Here is a 21,685-nt window from a genome sequence, read left to right as displayed (position 1 = left end):
ACCTTCATTGCTTTCCATTTCTCTCCTAGTGTTTGACAAGGTGTTTACTAAAACCCGCTTTCACAGCCATATCTCCTTTCTCAGTGACTGTCTCCGTCTCCGACTTACCCCACATGGATTTCAACTGAAATTCCACCCCTCATGTTTCGAACCCACCCAGGATTATAGGTATCTCCGGGACATAAAACGTTTCTCGGACTGCTGTTCCCGTCACATTCTGAAATCCACTCTCAGTGCCATGCGCCGCCATATGAACACACTCGACCTTTCCCTCCAGCAGCACCGCCGTACCCTTTTTCAAAGCTGCGCGTGCCCCCAGTTTCATTTTATCCTTCGGCTCATCCGACGCCTCAACAAGAAACTTTTTCTCTTTCTCTCAAGTGCTAAGGAACGCAAGCTCCAACAACTCATCGACACCAACACCCATCTAGGACCCTCCACCCCTGCCTGTCCCTCCGTCCCCACCCCATCTTCCAATCCCAACCCCAGCCGTGTATTCACTATACCCCCTGACCTTCCCCTCTCCGATGCTGAACGTTCAGTGCTCAGCAAAGGACTTAGTTTCATACCCTTACGCCCTCACCTCAATGAATTTCGGGCTCGGCATGATACTGAACTCTTCTTCCGCCGTCTTCGTCTCCGGGCTCACTTCTTTGGGCAGGAGTCCTCTCCCAGTTCAACGGATCCTTTTACCCATCTTCAATATTCTCCCTCCACCTGGACCCCTCCCTCTGGATTCTTACCTTCTCTCGATCTTTTCATTGAGAACTGTCGGCGCGACATTAGTCGTCTCAATTTCTCTGCTCCTCTCACCCATTCTAACCTGTCTCTCTCTGAACTTACTGCACTCCATTCTCTCAGGTCCAACCCTGACATTGTCATCAAACCCGCTGACAAGGGTGGTGCTGTTGTTGTCTGGCGCACTGACCTCTACCACGCGGAGGCTGAGCGTCAACTCGCAGACACTTCCTCCTACCTCTCCCTGGACCATGACCCCACCACTGAACATCAAGCCATTGTTTCCAGGACTGTCACTGACCTCATCTCCTCTGGGGATCTCCCTCCCACAGCTTCCAACCTGATAGTTGCCCAACCTCGGACGGCCCGCTTCTATCTCCTACCCAAAATCCACAAACAGAACTGCCCCGGTAGACCGATCGTCTCAGCTTGCTCCTGCCCCACAGAACTCATTTCTCGTTATCTTGACTCCCTTCTCTCTCCCCTTGTCCAGTCCCTTCCCACCTACATCCGTGATTCCTCTGACACCTTACGTCACATCAACAATTTCCAGTTCCCTGGCCCCTACCGCTTCCTCTTCACCATGGACGTCCAATCCCTCTACACCTCCATCCCCCACCAGGATGGTCTGAGGGCCCTTAGCTTCTTCCTCGAACAGAGGCCCGAACAATCCCCATCCACCACTACTCTCCTCCGTCTGGCTGAACTTGTTCTCACGCTGAACAATTTCTCCTTCAACTCCTCTCACTTCCTCCAAATAAAAGGTGTGGCTATGGGTACCCGCATGGGCCCCAGCTATGCCTGTCTCTTTATGGGGTATGTGGAACATTCCTTGTTGCAGTCCTACTCCGGCCCCCTTCCACAACTCTTTCTCCGGTACATCGATGATTATTTCGGTGCTGCTTCATGCTCTCGTCAGGACTTGGAAAAATTTATTAATTTTGCTTCCAATCTCCACCCCTCCATCATTTTCACGTGGTCCATCTCTGACACTTCCCTTCCCTTCCTTGACCTCTCTGTCTCAATCTCTGGTGATAGACTGTCCACCAATATCCATTACAAACCCACCGACACCCACAGCTATCTCGACTACAGCTCCTCACACCCCACTTCCTGTAAGGACTCCATCCCATTCTCTCAGTTCCTTCGCCTCCGTCGCATCTGTTCCGATGATGCTACATTCAAAAACAGTTCCTCTGACATGTCCTCCTTCTTCCTTAACCGAGGTTTTCCACCCACGGTCGTTGACAGGGCCCTCAACCGTGTCCGGCCCATCTCCCGCGCATCCGCCCTCACTCCTTCTCCTCCCTCCCAGAAACATGATAGGGTCCCCCTTGTCCTCACTTATCACCCCACCAGCCTCCGCATTCAAAGGATCATCCTCCGCCATTTCCGCCAACTCCAGCATGATGCCACTACCAAACACATCTTCCCTTCACCCCCCTTATCGGCATTCCGTAGGGATCGCTCCCTCCGGGACACCCTGGTCCACTCCTCCATCACCCCCTACTCCTCAACCCCCTCCTATGGCACAAACCCTTGCCCACGCAAAAGATGCAACACCTGCCCCTTCACTTCCTCTCTCCTCACCGTCCAAGGACCCAAACACTCCTTTCAAGTGAAGCAGCATTTCACTTGCATTTCCCCCAACTTAGTCTACTGCATTCGTTGCTCCCAATGTGGTCTCCTCTACATTGGAGAGACCAAACGTAAACTGGGCGACCGCTTTGCAGAACACCTGCGGTCTGTCCGCAAGAATGACCCAAACCTCCCTGTCGCTTGCCATTTTAACACTCCACCCTGCTCTCTTGCCCACATGTCTGTCCTTGGCTTGCTGCATTGTTCCAGTGAAGCCCAACGCAAACTGGAGGAACAACACCTCATCTTCCGACTAGGGACTTTACAGCCTTCCGGACTGAATATTGAATTCAACAACTTTAGGTCGTGAGTCCCCTCCCCCATCCCCACCCCCTTTCTGTTTCCCCCTTCTCTTTTTTTTTTCCCAATAAATTATAAAGATTTTCCTTTTCCCACCTATTTCCATTATATAAAATAAAAAAAAAAAACCCACTAGAGCTATACCTTGAGTGCCCTACCATCCATTCTTAATTAGCACACTCGTTTAGATAATATCACCAACTTTATCTTTAACACCTATGTGTTCTATTGTACTATTGTTGTTGACATCTTTTGATGATCTGCTTCTATCACTGCTTGTTTGTCGCTACAACCACACCAACCCCCTCCACCTCTCTGTCTCTCTATCTCTCCGCCCCCCACACACACACCTTAAACCAGCTTATATTTCAGCTCTTTCCTGGACTCGAACTCAAGTTCTGTCGAAGGGTCATGAGGACTCGAAACGTCAACTCTTTTCTTCTCCGCCGATGCTGCCAGACCTGCTGAGTTTTTCCAGGTAGGCCTGTAATGGATATTGGTGGACAGTCTAACACCAAAGATTGAGACAGAGAGGTCAAGGAAAGGAAGGGAAGTGTCAGAGATGGACCACGTGAAAATGACGGAGGGGTGGAGATTGGAAGCAAAATTAATAAATTTTTCCAAGTCCCGACGAGAGCATGAAGCAGCACTGAAGTAAGCATCAATGTACCGGAGAAAAAGTTGTGGAAGGGGGCCGGAGTAGGACTGGAACAAGGAACGTTCCACATACCCCATAAAGAGACAGGCATAGCTGGGGCCCATGCGGGTACCCATAGCCACACCTTTTATTTGGAGGAAGTGAGAGGAGTTGAAGGAGAAATTGTTCAGTGTGAGAACAAGTTCAGCCAGACGGAGGAGAGTAGTGGTGGATGGGGATTGTTCGGGCCTCTGTTCGAGGAAGAAGCTAAGGGTCCTCAGACCATCCTGGTGGGGGATGGAGGTGTAGAGGGATTGGACGTCCATGGTGAAGAGGAAGCGGTTGGGACCAGGGAACTGGAAATTGTTGATGTGACGTAAGGTGTCAGAGGAATCACGGATGTAGGTGGGAAGGGACTGGACAAGGGGAGAGAGAAGGGAGTCAAGGTAGCGAGAAATGAGTTCCGTGGGGCAGGAGCAAGCTGACACGATCGGTCTACCGGGACAGTTCTGTTTGTGGATTTTGGGTTCTCTGCTCCTCTCACCCATTCTAATCACTCTCTTTCTGAACTTACTGCACTCCGTTCTCTCAGGTCCAACCACAACATTGTCATCAAACCCGCCGACAAGGGTGGTGCTGTTGTTATCTGGCGCACTGACCTCTACCTCGCGGAGGGTGAGCGTCAACTCACAGACACTTCCTCCTACCTCTCCCTTGACCATGACCCCACCACTGAACATCAAGCCATTGTTTCCAGGACTGTCACTGACCTCATCTCCACTGGGGATCTTCCCGCCACAGCTTCCAACCTGATAGTCGCTCAACCTCGGACAGCCCGCTTCTACCTCCTACCCAAAATCCTTTCTTGGACTCATTCAAGTTCTGTCGAAGGGTCATGAGGACTCGAAACATCAACTCTTTTCTTCTTCGCCGATGCTGCTAGACCTGCTGAGTTTTTCCAAGTAATTCTGCTTTTGTTTTGGATTTCCAGTATCCGCAGTTTTTTTGTTTTTATCTCTGTGTTTAATTGACTGCCACTGCTCTTCAAGAAACGCCTACCTCCTTGAAGAAGTTCTGTTCGTCTCTGCGACAAGATTTCCGTATCTCTCTTTTGCCTCGCTCACCTTCATTGCTTTCCATTTCTCTCCTCCCTTTCTTGGACTCATTCAAGTTCTGTCGAAAGGTCATGAGGACTCGAAACGTCAACTTTTTTCTTCTCCGCCGATGCTGCTAGACCTGCTGAGTTTTTCCAGGTAATTCTGTTTTTGTTTTGGATTTCCAGCATCCGCAGTTTTTTTGTTTTTATGCACAATGAAATGCTTGGTGTATTGGGAAACCTGCCAGAAAACCTGCAGCCAGAAACCAATTTGACACAAGGATTTGGACAGAGCTTGGAGCCCATTCTTTCCAGCACAGAAGTGCTGGCCAACTCCATTTGCATGCTTACAGACCCAAACATAAATGTTTAATCCTCCTGCTCCTATTTTGTGTCTCTATGTCACAGGTTCCATTGCAGCACAGGCAGCAATGACCCAACATCTGAATGCCGCAATGGGAGATCAGATTGAGGTCATAAATAGTCAGCTTTCTATGAAGGTAGACTGATGTCATCATAGCTCTGGATTACAGTGTATAAAATGGCCTGCAGGATGTCACAACTGTCCAACAGATTACTCGGATTGCTGAACCAGTTCCCCGTGAAGTTCCATGGAGTTGAAATCTGCTCTCCTCTCTCAGCAAGGTAACATTCATCCTCTTGCCCCACCATTCCACCAGTGCCCTTTCTGTTGCCTGTTCTTCCAGACCACTGTTGCCCATGCTGAGGTGGTGCAGTTCTCTGAGGGGGCGTTCTTGGTCCAGAGCTGCTAACGGTCATCCTGCAAGGCCACCTTCAGACTCTCACACTGAAATTCAATGCCCATTGTCTACATAAGGGCACTAGGGCAGGTGAAGGCACTTGGAAGAGAGGTGCTTAGGCAATGTACGCTAATGACTTTTGTATGCAATGTGGCATGTTCTTAGTTCTAAATTTGATTTGGAATGTTTATTTTGCGGTGGTTTTATTTTTACATTGTGACCAAGCAGATGTTATGGTCAGCGACAGAGGGGAGGTGTGAAATAGTTGGTGAATGGGGAATTGGGGTGTGGTTACTGGTATCGCATTCGGATGAGTTCTTCATAGACAGCATGGTCAGAAATGAGCTGTCTAGATTGCTTCCTCCCTTTCTCTTCCAACTGCTCCTTAGCTGGCCATTGTATAGCTGGTGGCAAGGGCTGTGCCCTCAATGGCAAGGCTGTGCAGCTTGCAGTAGATCATCACAATCTGGGCAACTGCTTTGTCGAGTACTGCAAGCTTCCTCTAGAGCAGACAAGTTAGCAGCAGGTCAATAATCTGCTCTGTGACATTTCATGTGACAACTTTCACTTCATGCATGCTGCTCACATGTATGTGTTTGTGGAGCTTGCACATCAGAGTCATCAGTCATGTCCTCAGCAGGTAACTCTTATCACCCAATAGTCATCCTTTGGTTTATCATGATGCTGTTGACCCAGTGGACTGCTGCAGAATGAAGGCATCATGACTGCTGCCAGGATAATAGGCATTGATGTGCATGGTTCTCTGTGTATAGGCACACACCAGCTGAACATGGAGGAGGGAGTGGAATCCCTTTTGGTTCTGATATAGGGAAGAGTTGACATGTGCCATTTGCAAAGCGAAATGCATGTATCTAACAGCATTCTGCACCATGGGAAAGCCTGCAATTTTAGCAAAGCATTATGCTCCCTCTTCATTCTCTCTTTCCAGAGAGAAGCATGGAATATACTTAGCTGTCACCGAGTAGAACACCTCAATAACCTTCCTTACATAACAGTGGATAGCAACCTGTGAGAATGTTGCAAATGGCTTCAGTTCCAGCCAGGACATAGCCAGATGCCTAAAATTTCATCACCATTTGGGGAGGGCAAACCGTACAAGGGTATATACAATAAATGTTAGAAAAGTGTAGTGAAATAAAGGGACCTTGGAGTGCATGTCTACATATCGCTGAAGTAGCAGAATAGGTAGACAAGGAAGCATATGGATACTTTCCATTATCAGCTGAGGCAAGGAATGTAAGTGCTGGGAGGTTATGTTAGAATTGTATAAAATGCTAGTTAGGCCACAGCTAGGTACTGTGTACAGTTATGGTCACTGCATTATAGGAAAGATGTGATCACACTAGCAAGTGTACAAGAAATTTACAAGGATATTGCCAGGAATAATTTAGCAATGAGGAAAGATTCGATAGGCTGACATGGTTTTCTCTGGAACTGAGGAGGCTAAGGGGAGATTTAATTGAGGTATATAAAATTATGATTGGAAAGAGCGGATAGAAAGGACCTATTGCCCTTAGCAGAGAGGTCAATAACCATGGGGTGTACACTTAAAGTAATTGGTAGAAGGATTAGTAGGGAGTTGTGGGGGGAATTTGTTTTCACCCAGGGGCTGGTAGAACTCACTGCCTGAAAGAGTGGTAGAGGCAAAAACCCTCAAAACATTTAGAAAGTACTTGGAAATGCACTTGAAATGCCAAAAACAGCAAGGCTGTGGACCAAGAAATGGAAGGCGAAGTTAGGAACATATGAACAGGAATAGGCCATTTAGCCCCTCAAGCCTGTACTGCCACGCAATGAGATCATAACCGATCTGCAAACTAACTCCCTTGCACACACCTTTGCTCCATATCCCTTCATACCTCTGGTTAACAAAACTCTAGCTCAGTTTTGCAGAATGTATAACTGGTACACCGGTGTCTGGGAGAAACTGGTTTGTGCAGAAGCCTTGAGGTTAACTTCCTTCAACATGCACGCTGCAGTCTTTTGCAACTTGGAAACAATTATAGAAAGCACCATGAATCAAAGCAATGACCAAATTAAATCAAACAGCAACTAACCTGTGGATAATGTTGTCGGGGGGGGGGGGTGGGGGGGGGGGGGGGGAGGAGGAGGCAGAAGCTGGGGTGGGGCACAAAAGGCAAAGGCCCTCGTGCTGCTGAATGTTTGTGTTCAGCTGTGAGAGGTTAAGAAAGAGCATTAGCTGGAGTGCTGAGCTCCAAAATGGCATTGCTGGTAATAAATCATTGACATGGTGATCTGCCTGCTCTGCATACTACTGGCAGATGATCACTGCACATGCATTACGCCCTCACCTATGTGGCATCCGGTACGATTTGCCTCAAGTATGTGTGCACGCATTGGGAATGCATTTTGAAGCTCTAAGGGTACTTGTAGCACTCAAAGAACAGGCACAAGCGGTATCAATTTCTCACCCAGCAACATAGTGGAAATTTCAAAGATCTGCTGTTCACCCTATCAGATAGTAAATAACACCTTATTGGAGAGGGACCTCAAGTGCAAGGAAATTTTACTTTTACACCACAGATTTCACCTTAGATTGCACAGCTTACCAATACAAGTATGAGCAATGATAAAGTTAAACTGTTAATGACAGCAGTTGGGTAATACCACTGTATGTAAATACAGCATGACTCAACATTGGCCACCACTTTAAGAATCACAAATAAACAATTCTATTTACAACACAGAAAGGGTTTAAAATCTGCACAAATATAACTACAACAGGGTGGTGTAGCCAGAGTATAATGCCACTAATGCTCTTTGATTTACTATGAGCTTCACATGACAATCCTCACCAATGTTATTGATAAAATGGCACACAAACTTGCAATACATTTTGCTATCATAGCAGTCTTGTGGTTTTATTTTGTGTTGTTTCACACAGTATTAAAACTATGAAGTAGCACTACGGACCAGTGAAAAGGAGAATAACTAAGGGTGGATTTTCGATGCTGGGATCATGTTAGAATGGAAGCAGGCAATGAAACAAGGAGCTGACGCCATGCATGACGATTCCCGCCTCTGTTCCTGACCCTACTGACTTTCGTGAGGGTGGGAGGCAAATGGAGGAGAAGGGCGGGAAAGTCAAGTGATCTGCATCATTAATTGGGCATATTCAGATAATTAAGCAGTTCCTTAAGCGGATGGCCACTGGGAGCTGTGTAAAGCTGAATAGCTCCAGCCTGTCAGGAACAGGATTAGCAGCATGAATAAAGTTTAATTTGTGTGAAAAAAGTGGAAGTTTTGAAGAAAATCTAATACACAGCAATAAAATTTTAATAACATGAATATTTCCCTACCCTGCCCTGGGTTTCAGCTCTCTATCTGTCCTGGCCAATTTGAAGATTGAAATGCTTTAATTTTATTAAAGTATGCACAAATGGCAGCCACAGCAATTGTTGCCAAATTGGACCAGAATGTGGCCTGCTTCCCTGGCGTCCTGCCTCCATTCCCATGCTTCTGCCTCCATTCCCACACTCCTTAGCCAAAATCCAGCCCTTAGCACCAGGATGAGGACCTATATGTAACAAATCTTATTTCAATCCAGCACTGTTGTTGTCAAAATCAACCCTTTTATTTTATAGTCTTCCTGTGCTGAAGGGCTGTTCTGTAAAGACTTGCAGTCATACATCTTGATAAAAAGTCTTTCAGTGATGGACATGCTCCACTGTCAGCACAGGCAGATGCACATGGAGAATGCCACTGGTCAGCAGTGACTTCATTAGCATTTCCATGTATTAAGATGGATCACAAGCCGACTACATGTTTTGAAATTTGTTTCAGTTTAGTTTAATTATTCTTAATAAACTGGATCACATAAAAGTCAATGCTTCCTAACTGATATTGTAATCTCCATGGTCATCCTTATACCCTATACAATGCACCTCACTGAAAACGCTGAAGTGAAATATATAACTCTAGGGCTACCTAGAAAAAGCTCCAGCAGGGATGAATTTGATTCTGGAACTAATCATTAAGGAGAGGTCAATACTTTTCCCTAAGTATTCACCCTGTCAGTAGTGTTCGAGTTGGTGCTGGTATTATCTGCGAGTGCTTACAATAGAAAATTCTGCAGATCAGCAACATATGAAAGAGGCAGGCTAATATTTTGTGTGGAATTCTGCATTGCAAGGTCCACCCATTCAATCTGAACTGATTAGTATTCATCGTTGATAAAGAATCTCAGCTGAAAGGTTAGCTTGTCTTTTTCTTTCAGATACTGACTGACCTGCTGTGCCTCTCCTATATTTCCTTTATTTAAGATTCCCACTATCCAATTTCAAATATTAGTCTTTACCCTGACAGTAATGCTTAACTTTTTGCTATCTACTAATAGATTCTTTTGTTGCTATTCCAGTACTCAAGGAAAACATGTTCACTCCCAGCTCTAGTACTTTCCTTTGCTATCAATTTCATCAAACTGTTGACCTCTAGATGTAACTGTTCGTGGAACAGTGCAAACACTGCATGTATTAGAGGATTCTATTTCAATCAGTTGCAATCCAGATCAGAATACAGGACATGACAACCGTAGTTATTTATTACAATATCATCAGCCAACTCAGCCTCAGTTATAGGATTTCACCTCTGAGTTTAGTCTAACATGACAGGCTCCGAAATACCCGAATAAATGTGCAAAATATCCAAAGCAATTATTTCTCAGGAATGGCCTTGCTTTTAAGCCAAAAAACATTCTGAACATTTGTAATATTTCTAACAGTTTAGTAACTTAATTGAATCTCTCACTAAAATGTATGCCCACTCCATCAAATTCCAACCTATTTCTTTCTAACCAGTGACTCTCATTCCAAAAGAGTATTCAGTACAATTCTATTCACTTGTTTGCTGAGAAGTTATATTTTGGTAACAAAAAATTATATTTTGGTTATTAATAATGTTCTATTTTGCTTCTGTTTAGCTCTGTAGTAATTATAGTATCTGTGTCCTACAAGGCTATTTCAGGCAAACAGATGTTTATGAAGCTACAGGGCTGAACTCTAGTTCACCTAGCATGCCTGCTTTGCCATCAGAAATATATCATATTGCAAAATCAGTGTCCTCCATTTACCAGACTTGCATTTATATCATGCCTTCGCTGCAGAAGAACATCCCAGAGTGTTTCACAGAGTCATAATGGACAGATGCTGAGACAAGCAAGGATGTATTATAGGGATAGTCAAGAAGGTGAGTTTTAAGAAGGGTCTTAAAGGGGCATAAGGTGGTGGAGAGGCAGAAAGGGATAGTGGCAAACTTCAGAGTATGCAATAGGGACAGCCGAATGGCCACAGAGTGGAGTAAAGAGGGGGGTAACACAACAGCATGGAATCCAGGGACATAGAGCTCAGTGGTGAGCAAGATTGTAGTGCTGGAGGAAATTACAGATAAGGAGCAGCAACACCTTGAAGGGATTTTAAAACATACACAGAAGTTTACAAATTAAGGCACTGGGGGTGGAGCAGCCAAAGTAGGTCAGCAAGGACATTAGCGGTGAGCAAGTAGGACTGATCTCAGGGTGGAGGTCATTATGTTAGAAGCTGAAGTAGACAGTCTTTGTGATAAATTGGACATGGGATTGGAAGCTCAGCTTGGGATCAAATAGGTTCAGCCTGAGATGGTGACTTTAGGGTGACGGGGGATAGAATAACTGGCTAGGGTAAAGAACATAAAGTATTGGAGCAGGAATAGACCATATGGTCCCTCAAACCTGCTCCACCATTCAATACGATCATGGTTGACCTTTATCCTCAACTCCACTTTCCCGTTTACTTCCCATATCATTCAGTTCCCTTAGCGATGAAGAATCTATCCATCCCAGTCTTGAAAATACTCAACGATGGAGCATTCACATTATCTTCTGCTCTTAAAAGGTACAGAATTTGAGGTGAAGCAAAGACAATGCCTTGGTCTTTCTGCTCTTTAGCTGAAAATAAACTGAGGCTCAAACAAATGCACCTTGTATTATTGTGTAACTTTGTGTATTATTGAAAGTTTTGGGAGAAAGAATGGTCAAGATATGCTGTTTCAGTATTAAGGTAGCAATGTCAAAAAAAATATCTGGCTCAGTTTCAAACTGCCAAATGTTAGTACACTGGTGAATAGGTTAAATTTCCATTACTATTTTTTGTTTTTCATTTACTTTCTAATACTGAACCCCAGCCCATGAGGAGGAAAATCTCCCAGTGGATGGTACCTAACATTCAAACAGGAAACTGTGAGCGTGAGCTCATACATTGTACTGCAATGCCAGCTACCTCAATCACCTATAACATGTCGACACCAGCAAAGACACATTCTCCCATTTTATGTTAAGATAGGAAGCTTCAAAAATCTGGAGGCTCTTTTCAGCAATCAGCTTGACAGCATTGTGCAGCTTGACAGCATTGAACTACAATGTTTTGGGAACCCTATAATTCCTTGGTTAATGTTCCTGATCTTAAATATGTCATTACAGGTAGAAGAGAGACATCAAATGGAAATTAATGGTCTTCCACAGAAGGGAAAGCAAATGAAATCAACCTAGAAGGCTCTTACACAGTGCCCAGTGAACAAAATAGATTGAGATGCAGCATAATCGGCATTTCGCAGAAGGATGACTGGGAGGTTCCCACAGAAATTCAACCCCATGTACTCAATAGTTAGATTGACAATCATGTGACTTAAAAAAGCAAGCTTTCTGTAAACAATGTGTTATTAGCTAAATGTCCAACAAATTTTAAAACATCACTGTCTGTGTGTTAGCCAACTTTGCAGAAAAATAAAAATTGAACTGGTCTGAAGAAAAATTTGGAGAATTTTCAAAATGTTAGGGACATTATGCTCCTTCACAAGCACTAATAGCATAATGCTTCTGTGGTTATTTAAATGTAAATTGGGTTGAGATGTTAATCAGCACCTAAGTAAACACCTTACTGCCATAACTAGAAAATAACTGAGACAAATAAAATCTAATGGCATCCTCTTTAAAGAAACGCTCCAATTGTTTTTTTGTACGTTTTTAAACTTCAACCTACATATCCAACAAAAAGGTCAGTGGTAATATTTTGCAATACCTTCTTGATCATCTGAACCCCTGTTGTCCTTAGCTGTTCTTGAAGCAGTCCTACTTCCATCAGAATAAAGTGGAAAACTAGGATCAAAGAAACCTGTTGTGTCACACTTCTTCTTTTGACGCTCCTTTCTCAACTGACGTTTCTCCCGATTGCTGATTTTCATAACCCAGTCCCCTAGAAAATAATAAAAACTTACATTTATATAGCACTTTATAATGTTGGAGCAGCTCAATAATTCACACAGTGAATACTGATGTGCAGTGAATATTGTGATGTAAGCAAAAAAAAATTGTTTAAAAAGCATCCATTACAAGCACGCAAACCAACTTGGATGTGTCAAATTTGATGCATATAAGTTTGCCAAAACAAGAGAATAGGTATCTGATCCAAGCAACAGTTACTTCTGGTGATAAATTTCACCTAACACTTGGCACTATTTTCAGCTACTGTTGCTAACAGGCAGATTATACTATCTAAGTGAACATGGCCAATTTAAATCATTGTTTTAATCACTGTCAGAGACAAAAAGGCGGAAAATCCAATCAAACTAATTTTCGTAATTGTTATAGCATGAACTTACTAATTTTTTTTTGTTGTGGTCTTTTCTACCCTCATTCTAGCTTTCTCAGTTTCTATATTTTAGATTACAGAGAATTAGGACTGATCTAGATGAGTAATGTTGAGACTAACTTGACTAGCATGCTGTCTCAGTTTTCAGCAGTGGCCATACAGAAAAAAACTGTTAATTACTTTAGACACTGAAATTATTCTATGCCTCCGGAGGATCTTTTCCCCTTCCACAAAAAGCAATATTGCGGATATTGTTTTAGACTTTTTAACCATCAAGCAAATTATTTTAAAACAGGTAAACAGTAAACAACTGTAATATAACACATATATTTGCAGTAGAATTTATATTTTTCTGACCCTCAAAAAGGAAAACAATGGCTGGGATTTTCTGTGCCGACTGGTGTTGGGCGTGTTGGTGGCGTGAGCGGACAATAAAGCAAGACGACCAAAAATTGGTTTCAAGGCTGTTATGAAAGCAGTTTGCAATCATCCGCTCAGTCTGTTGATGGCCGGCCGCGTTTCCTATCATCAGGTGTCGGGAACCCCAGTGTAATACATCAGCATTATCTGGCAGGTGAGGTGATGGCTTGGTGCTATTGTCACTGAATTAGTGATCTGGACACCCAGGATAGTGCCTGGGACCTGGGTTCAAATCCCACCACAGCAGATGGTGGAATTTGAATTCAATAAAAAAAATCTGGAATTAAATGACCACGAAACCATTGTTGTAAAACCCTACCTGGTTCACTTATGCCCTTCAGGGAAGGAAATCTGTTGTCCTACCCATGAGTGACTCCAGATCCACAGCAATGTGGTTGACTCTTAATTCCCTCTGAAATGGCCTAGCAAGCCACTCAGTGATAGGGATGGGCAATAAATGCTGGCCCAGCCAGCGAAGCCCACTTCCCTTGAATGAATAAATAAAAAAGCATATCATTATAAGGCCAGCCTGCTGGACTCATCCTCCCCTTGCTGGATGGTCCTCCTACGTCAGTGGAAAAACCCGCATAAGAACATAAGAAATAGGAACAGGAGTAGATCATTCGGCCCCTTGAGCCTGCTCCGCTGTTCAATAAGATCATGGCTGATTTCTAAATTTCCAACACCAATAACCTTTAATTCCCTTAGCTAACAACAATCTATCTACCTCTGCCTTAACAATATTCAATGACTCTGCCTCCACCACCTTCTGAGGCAGAGAGTTCCAAAGTCGCACAACCCTCAAAAAAATTTTTCCTCATCTCTATCCTAAAAAAGCAACCCCGAATATTAAAACAGTGCCCCCTAGATCTGGACTCACCCACAAGAGGAAACATCCGTTTGACGTCCACCTTTTCAAGGCCGTTCAAGATCTTGTATACTTCAATCAAATCACCCCCCACTCTTCTAAACTCCAGTGGAAACAAGCCCAGTCTGTTCAACTTTTCCTCATAAGACAACCCAATCGTTCCAGGTATCAATCTAATAAATCTCCTCTGAACCACCTCCAATGCATTTACATCATTCCTTAAATAAGGAGACCAAAACTGCAGAGTATTCAAGGTGCGGTCTCACCAATGCCCTGTATAACTGAAGCATAACATCCTTACTTTTATGCTCAGTCCCTGTCGTAATAAAGGATAGCCTTAAATACTTGCTCTACTGTCATACTAACTTTTTGTGACTCGTGCTTGAACACCTGAATCCCTTCGCACTTCAGAATTATGCAGCCAATCTCTATTTAATACTCTGCTTTTTTGTTCGGCCAAATGAACTTTACATTTTCCCACATTAAACTCCATTTGTCAGATTTTTGCCCATTCACTCAACCTATCTATATCCATCTGCAACCTCCTCGTGTCTTCTTCACAACATACTTTCCTAGCTATCTTTGTGTCATCTGCAAATTTAGCTACCATGCCTTCGTTCCCCTCATCTAAGTCATTGGTGTAAATTGTTGAGTGGGACTCCACTCATCAAATCCTGCCAATCTGAAAAGGACCCATTTATGCATACTCTCTGCTTTCTGCTAGCCAGCCAATCTTCTATCCATGCTAATATGTTACCCCCTACACCATGCGTTTTTATTTTCCATAATAACCTTTTATGTGGCACCTTACCAAATGCCTTCTGGAAATCCGAGTACAGTATGTCTACAGGCTCCCCGCCCTTGTGGGGGATGAAGGTGTCTGGGTGGGGGCAGGGGGGAGAGAATGAAGGTATCCGTAGGAGGGGGGTCGGGGATAAGCTTGTAGGGGGAAGGGAGGTGCAAGGGGGGTGTAAGATTTAAGGGACAGAGTTCAGAGGGGGGAAGGAATGCAAAGAGGGGGAGGAGTCTGGGAGAAAAGGAGTGCAAAAAGGGGAGGGTGTTCAGAGACGAGGAAGGAGTGCGGAGAGGGGAGGGGAGAAAGGGATGTCTACAGGCTCCCCTTAATTCACAACGCATGTTACTCCTTTAAAAAACTCCAATAAATTAGTTAAACATGATTTTCCTTTCACAAAACCATGCTGATTCTTCCTGATTGCCTTGAGCTCTAAGTGCCCAGCTATAACCTACTTAATGATTGATTCTAACAGCTTCCCCACGTCAGACATCAAGCTAACTGGCCTATAGTTTTCTGCCTCCCTCCCTTCTTGAACAGAGAGGTTATATTTACTAATTTCCAGTCTGATGGAACTTTGCCAGAATCGAACGAATTTTGGAAAATTAACACCAGCGCAGTGACTACCTCATTAGCCACCTCTTTTAAGACCCTAGGATGTAGTCCGTTGGGACCCAGAGACTTGCCAGCCCGCAGCTCCATCAATTTGCTCAGTACCGTTTCCTTCGCGATTTCAATTTCACCAAGTTCCTTTCTCCCGTTCACCTCCTGATTTGCAGCTATAACTGAAATGCTTTTGTATCCTCTATAGTGAGCACAGAAGCAAAATACTTATTCATTTCTTCCGCTATTTCCTTATTATCTACTATTAACTCCCCACTGTTACTCTCTAGAAGACGAACACTTACTTTTTCCTTTTTAAATACCTGTAAAAACTCTTGCTATCCGTTTTTACATTTCTGGCCAGCTTCCTCTCATGCTCTAATTTCTTTCTTCTGGTTAACCTTTTAGTTATTCTCTGATATTCTTTATATTCTGACCAATCATCTGTCCTGCCACTCATCTTTGCAGAGCTGTATGTTTTTTGCGTAAGTATGATGTTTTCCTTAACTTCTTTAGTTAACCACGGGTGGTGAGTCCTCCCCTTAGAATTTCTCTTTATAATAGGAATGTACTTATTCTGAATACTCTGAAATAACCCCTTAAATGTCTGTCACTGCCTCTATTGATCTATCCTCTAGTCTAGATTCCCAGTTCACTTCAGCTAGTTCAGCTTTCATCCCCATATAGTTGCCCTTATTTAAGTTTAAGATACTAGTCTTGGACCCACCCTTCTCTCTTTCAAACTGGATGTAAAATTCAATCATATCGTAGTCGCTGCTACCTAGGGGTGCCTACTCTGAGGTCATTAATGAATCCTGTCATGTTACACAATACCAAGTTAATATAACTTAGTTGGTTCCAGAACATGCTGCTCCAAGAAACTCTCAAAAGCATTCCAAGAACTCATCGAGGCTACTACTACTGCCAATCTGATTTTTCTAGTTTATATGTAGATTAAAATCACCCATGATCATTACTGTGCCTTTATCACAAGCACACAATATTTTCTCCTGGATACTTTGTCCTACACTGTGGCTACTGTTACGGGACCTGTAGACCACTCCCACTAATGACTTTTTTCCCTACACGTCTTGACAACTATGATGTGCAGAAGTCGGGGCTTTTGACAACTGTGATGTGCAGAGTCAGGGCTTAGCGGCAGGGCCTTGCTCACATTGTGGACATCCGAGTAGCACAGGAATCCGACAGCAATGGGATTCTGGAGGAATGTCCATGGCATGCTGGGTGGATTCTCATGGACATGGCTCTGCTGCGAAGCAGCCCACGGAAGTTGGAAAAACACCATTGATGCTCGCAATGGTTGATAGTTGTGGGGTGGGAGAGGAAGGTCTAGGATCGACTGGGAAAGGATGAGGTGTCAGGGGCGGGGGTGAGGATGGGGGCTGAGGGGGAATGAAGATGTCTGGGGGCGGGGGTGTTGGGGTTGAGGTTATGGGGGAAGGGAGGTGCGGGGGGGGCATGTAAGATGTAAGGGACGGGAGTTCAGAGGGGGAAGGAATGTGAAGAGGGGGAGGAGTCCAGGGGGAAAAGATGTGCAGAAAGGGGAGGGTGTTCAGAGGTGAGGAAGGAGTGCAGAGAGGGGAGGGGAATAAGGGTGGAGGAAGAAGTAAAGGTGGAGGAAGAAGTCGGGGAATGGAGGGGAAGGACTATGGGTGGCAGAGGAATTAAAGGTGTCTCGGAGTCAGAAAGGGTGAGGGACTAAGCGGGTGGGGGTGTGAAGACTAAGTGGGGGGAAATAACCGGGTGAACGTGTAAAGGAGGAGTTTGATGGGTCCATGACTGCCTCTTGGGGAGTGAACTGAGGGTGGGCATGGTATGAGGGAATGGTGAGAATAACCGAGGATAGAGTGAGGTGTAGAATGGGAGGGTGAGGGCTCGACAGTAGCGGTAGAAAAGACAGCGGGAGTGGTTGATGGAAACTCAAGAGGCAGACATGGACCCTGGGGGTGGGAAGGAGGAGATCGGAGAGGTGAATGTGGTTGGGGGTGGGATTTTCAGGAAGGAAGGGACTGTGCATGTTCACCTGGACATCCATGAAGGAAAAGGGTTGTGGCTGGTAGGTCACAGAGGAGAGGTGGAAAGTGATGCCTGGGAGGGGGGGTTGGGGGTCAACTTTGATGACGGAAAGGAAATGGGTGAGCGGGGGAGGGGAAAAGAAGGGGAAGCTGACGAAAAAGCGAATCCAGACCATTCTTCCAAATTGACAGTGAAACAACAGCCACGGTGAGTGAGATCAAGTGCTGCATGGGAGTGTGATCATTGGGTGTGCAGAGATGCAGGTCATGTCAGATGGACAACTGAAAGCGCACCCCAGCAGGCTGCATTCAAAATGCTAAGGACATTGAAGTGAGTGTGATACTTGAAGTACTTGCACGAGGTTCAGAAAGGCCCTGCCATACACACACTTCTCTCTCCAGGTTCACTCATTGGCCAGCTGCTCACTCTCCGGTGACAGAAGATGAGGTTGAGGGGTTCACAAGCAAAGGGGATTCGGAGGGAGAGGACAGCCTCTGAGATTCCTGAGTGGATGACCGAGGGGTGTTCAGTTGCCGCTCCTCCTCCCTTCAGGTGCCCAGGGGCCCCTGCCTAACTCCTTGAGGGAAAGGAGCACCTGGAGGAACGTCGACGTATCCTGTTTCCCTCTCACGTTGCCACTGTAGGAACTCTCCCATGGTTCCCGCGATGGGGGTGCAGGTCTGCACACATCTCTGCGTTCTGCTGGCCCAGGCTCTTTATGGGGAGGATGGTGGTCTCCATGGCATCCACCATCCTCCCATGGAGACCTCCATTCACGCACATGTGGGCGCCACTTCATCAAAGAGCAGGCGGATGCACTCCCCCAACTCACGTGCCACTCTGTGAGAACTTCCAACAGCTCTGCATGATGTTCCCATGCCTTCTGGTGGCTCTGCAGGATGAGCTGGAAGGCCAAATCTAGAGGCTCGTCATCTGACTCGGACCTCACAGATGCCTGATCCCCAACAGTCCACCGAGTGCCGGAGAACTTGCATGAACATGCCTCCTGCTGCTGCAGGAATGTGTCCTTGCAGTGACCACCAGATTGTGAACCTGAGCCTGCTCTAGATCTGGGTTCAACAGAGATGTGTGTCTTGTGCTGGTGGAGGGTGTGGGTGTGATGGGTCTTCCAGGCTGCTTATTTCCTGCTCTTCAATGGAGGTATCATCCTCTTGGTTAGGGGTGAGGATGTGGATGGAGCTGAGGGAATGGCTGGCTGAGGGTGTCGGTCGCTTGGCAGAGCACCCTGTGAACTGAAGTAGAGATAATTAGAGCATGGCAGCAGAATTAAAAGCAGGAAAGAGAGCACTCAGTTGCGTTGAGAGAGGATGATGTGGTGCAGGATTCTCAAGGTGGTGTTCTCCGCCAACCTCACTATCACCACATGCACGGCCCACATCCTCACCAGTCAGTGTGATGGAACATTCCGCAGAGCGTGCGGCCTAATGTGGGCCACTCCACCCTCAGTCTGGGACTTCTTCCTGCTGATGTGAGCAGGCTTCCCCTACACGATGGGGAGTGTGAGAGCAAGACACATGCCACTGTGTGGAATGTTTGTGTGGCGAGTGGAGCCATGGACAGGATAAGAACGCGAGCTCGAGAGGGTATGAGACTGATGGAGCTGTCAGGGTTTGAGAGAGAGTTAGTGGTGTTGTCCCTTGAGATAGAGATCCCTGCGGACATGTTTGTGAGTGTGAGAGTTGTGACTGACGAGAACAACCAATTAACTGGGTGGAACGGGTGAGACCATTCATCCGGTAGCGGCGCTGGGCGGCTGTCCATTTTTCCACGGCACTGGTGCTGACCACCGCTTTCCAAGCTGGATTAGGGTGGTTGCTGCCCATCCTGCGACCAGAGACAGGGTAGAGGATATCACGGCAAGCCTCCACTCCGTCCAAAAGGTACTGGAGAGACACACTGAACCTGTGGGCTGCAGTCTTTTTGTCTTTCAGGGCCACGTCTTCTTTGCAGCAATTGTGGGCTGGAAGCACTGAGGGGTGTGTGCACAGCTGCACGTTAAATATGGAGCCCGGCGTGCTGAAGCAACGAGGTGATGGCATGGCAGGCAAATGAGAGCCCGCCCGCCATGGAAACAATGTGTTTCCCGGGAATGCATAAGTAATATCCGCCTGCTACCGCACTTAGTGTAACCTGGGATAATTCCACCCAATGTTTGTGATCTCTATGTTACATCGCCAGTGATTTAAGTTAACATTTTGTATACACAGTGGTCTTTTTCTTTAAGTTCTCACCACTGTAGAAGTTACATCGGTCCGACCCTAACCTTTGTAGGTTCCAAATCAAATCATCCTGATTTTAACTCCAAAAAAAGGCCAAATTTTACCAGCCCTTTTGGGATGGGTTGGGAGATGGGAAGGCTGGCAAAATAATATGGGAATGGGACGGGTGACGTAACCATCATCTTCCCACCGCCATGGCACCTTGTCAGTGACAGGAAAGGTGGCAGACAGCCCACCCAATCGGTGTCCAATTGTGTCATGGTAAGTGGCTAATTAAGGTCCTCTTTTCACCTCCACTGGTATGTTACCAGCCGTTCTTGAGGTCCTCTGCCGTGAAGGTTTTGGGGGGGTGGGGGAGGGGTGCCTCCTTTTGGGCATTCTTTAGTCCCTGGAGGAGCACCCCCAGCGGCATTGGCCAAACCCGCAGTAATGGCACCGCCTGTCCTTGGTGATCCTCAATCCCGCCCCCAACCCCAGCCAGGGTCTGCCTGACTGGTTCCAGCGCCCCCAGACTTCACTTAACATCTTTGAGCACGCACGGTCATCAATTAGCCCCCAAATTGCAGGTGCAGCCCCAGCAATGATCACTTCTAGTAGTGGCGCTACTACGGTTACTGTATCTGGCTTTTAAACTTCTTGACCCCAAAATTCAACTGTGTAGTGCCCATACTATCAACGCTATGGGTGCTGTTTTGGGTCCAAAATGGCATTCTTACCACATGCCCACACTTCTGATGCTGTCTTTGAAGGTTGTTCGCATAGGCGCTGAGAACATTTGCCAAAACTATGCAGGGTAGGCAGATTGTGACATCCGTCATTACATAATGCTGATTTGGCTCTAGTGTGCCATTTTCAACATCAACATTCCAACTAATGCCTTCTCACAACCTGATACAGCATAACAGGCATTCAAAAACAGAAAGGAACCTCACCAGTGTTATTTAAAGGAATATCAATCACTTTCAGGTTACTTGCTGATTGTTTTCTACTGGCTGTAGCCAAGTTAGAAATGTTTGGCGGTTTCCACTGCTATTTATAGTTGAGTGTTGTGGCACATAGTGAAGACCTTGGTTCTCACTTCAAGGTTTCTGCTCACAACGCTTGCTCCGAGCCATGGGTGCTGTAGTTTCTATTCCCCCTTGACTAGCAGCATAACAGGTAGAATGAGAAGAGGTGACAAAGAGGAGGACAAGCTACTCAAAGAGGAAGGACGGGGAGAAAGGCTCTATGCAGGAAGCCTTATCCACCCAGGGTTTTCAGGGAGCACTTCTCCAACTTGTATGCGCCGTCTCTGTTTAACTATGGAGGTGCTCAATGAAATTTTCCATCTATTACTGGTGGACCTGCCATGGAGCAGGGTGAGGACAGCATATCCAATGGCTATAAGAGTGACTGTGGCCCTCAACTTCTTCATGTCAGGTTACTTCCAAGCTGCAGCAGCCAACATCTCTCATATATCTCTAATATTTTTCAGTTCACTCTCCAATTCTGTGCAAGGAAGGTCACTTGTGTTCTGTATGCAAAAGAAAGGGAATACATTGCCTTCACTCTTTCCAGAGAGAAGCAGGCAGAGTGAGCAACTGGTGCCATTAACTGCACACGTCACTTTGAGGGAAACGCATGTAAACTCAAAAATGTACTGCAAATACAATGGACTCTCCTCCCTCAACGTCCAGCTGGTGTGCGACTATACTCAGGGGATCATGCAGGTAAAATGCCTGGTATCTTGGTTGCAGTCATAATGCCTTTATTCTGCACCAGTCTGCCGTACCATGAGCATTTGAGCCACCATGAGAAACCAGAGGGTGGCTATTGGGTGAATAGAGCTATCTGCTGAAAACCTGGCTGCTAACTTTGATAGGTAACCTATGCACATGTGGGCAGCAATCATCA

The 21,685-nt window shown here is 45.7% G+C and overlaps 1 protein-coding gene across 1 annotated transcript in view; it reads right to left on the bottom strand.

The window, feature by feature from the left end:
- The window catches only part of LOC121277842 (protein LYRIC-like), a 90,624-nt gene that overhangs the window by 31,667 nt on the left and 37,272 nt on the right, over window positions 1-21,685 (bottom strand). Inside the window, exon 4 of the mRNA XM_041187531.1 lies at window positions 12,262-12,435. Within this exon, the coding sequence (XP_041043465.1) occupies window positions 12,262-12,435 (174 nt within the window). The remainder of the gene's footprint in view (window positions 1-12,261; window positions 12,436-21,685) is intronic.

Source organism: Carcharodon carcharias, chromosome 5, assembly GCF_017639515.1.
Source record: "Carcharodon carcharias isolate sCarCar2 chromosome 5, sCarCar2.pri, whole genome shotgun sequence".
Lineage (NCBI taxonomy): Eukaryota > Metazoa > Chordata > Chondrichthyes > Lamniformes > Lamnidae > Carcharodon > Carcharodon carcharias.
This window is presented reverse-complemented; position numbering and strand designations above follow the sequence as displayed.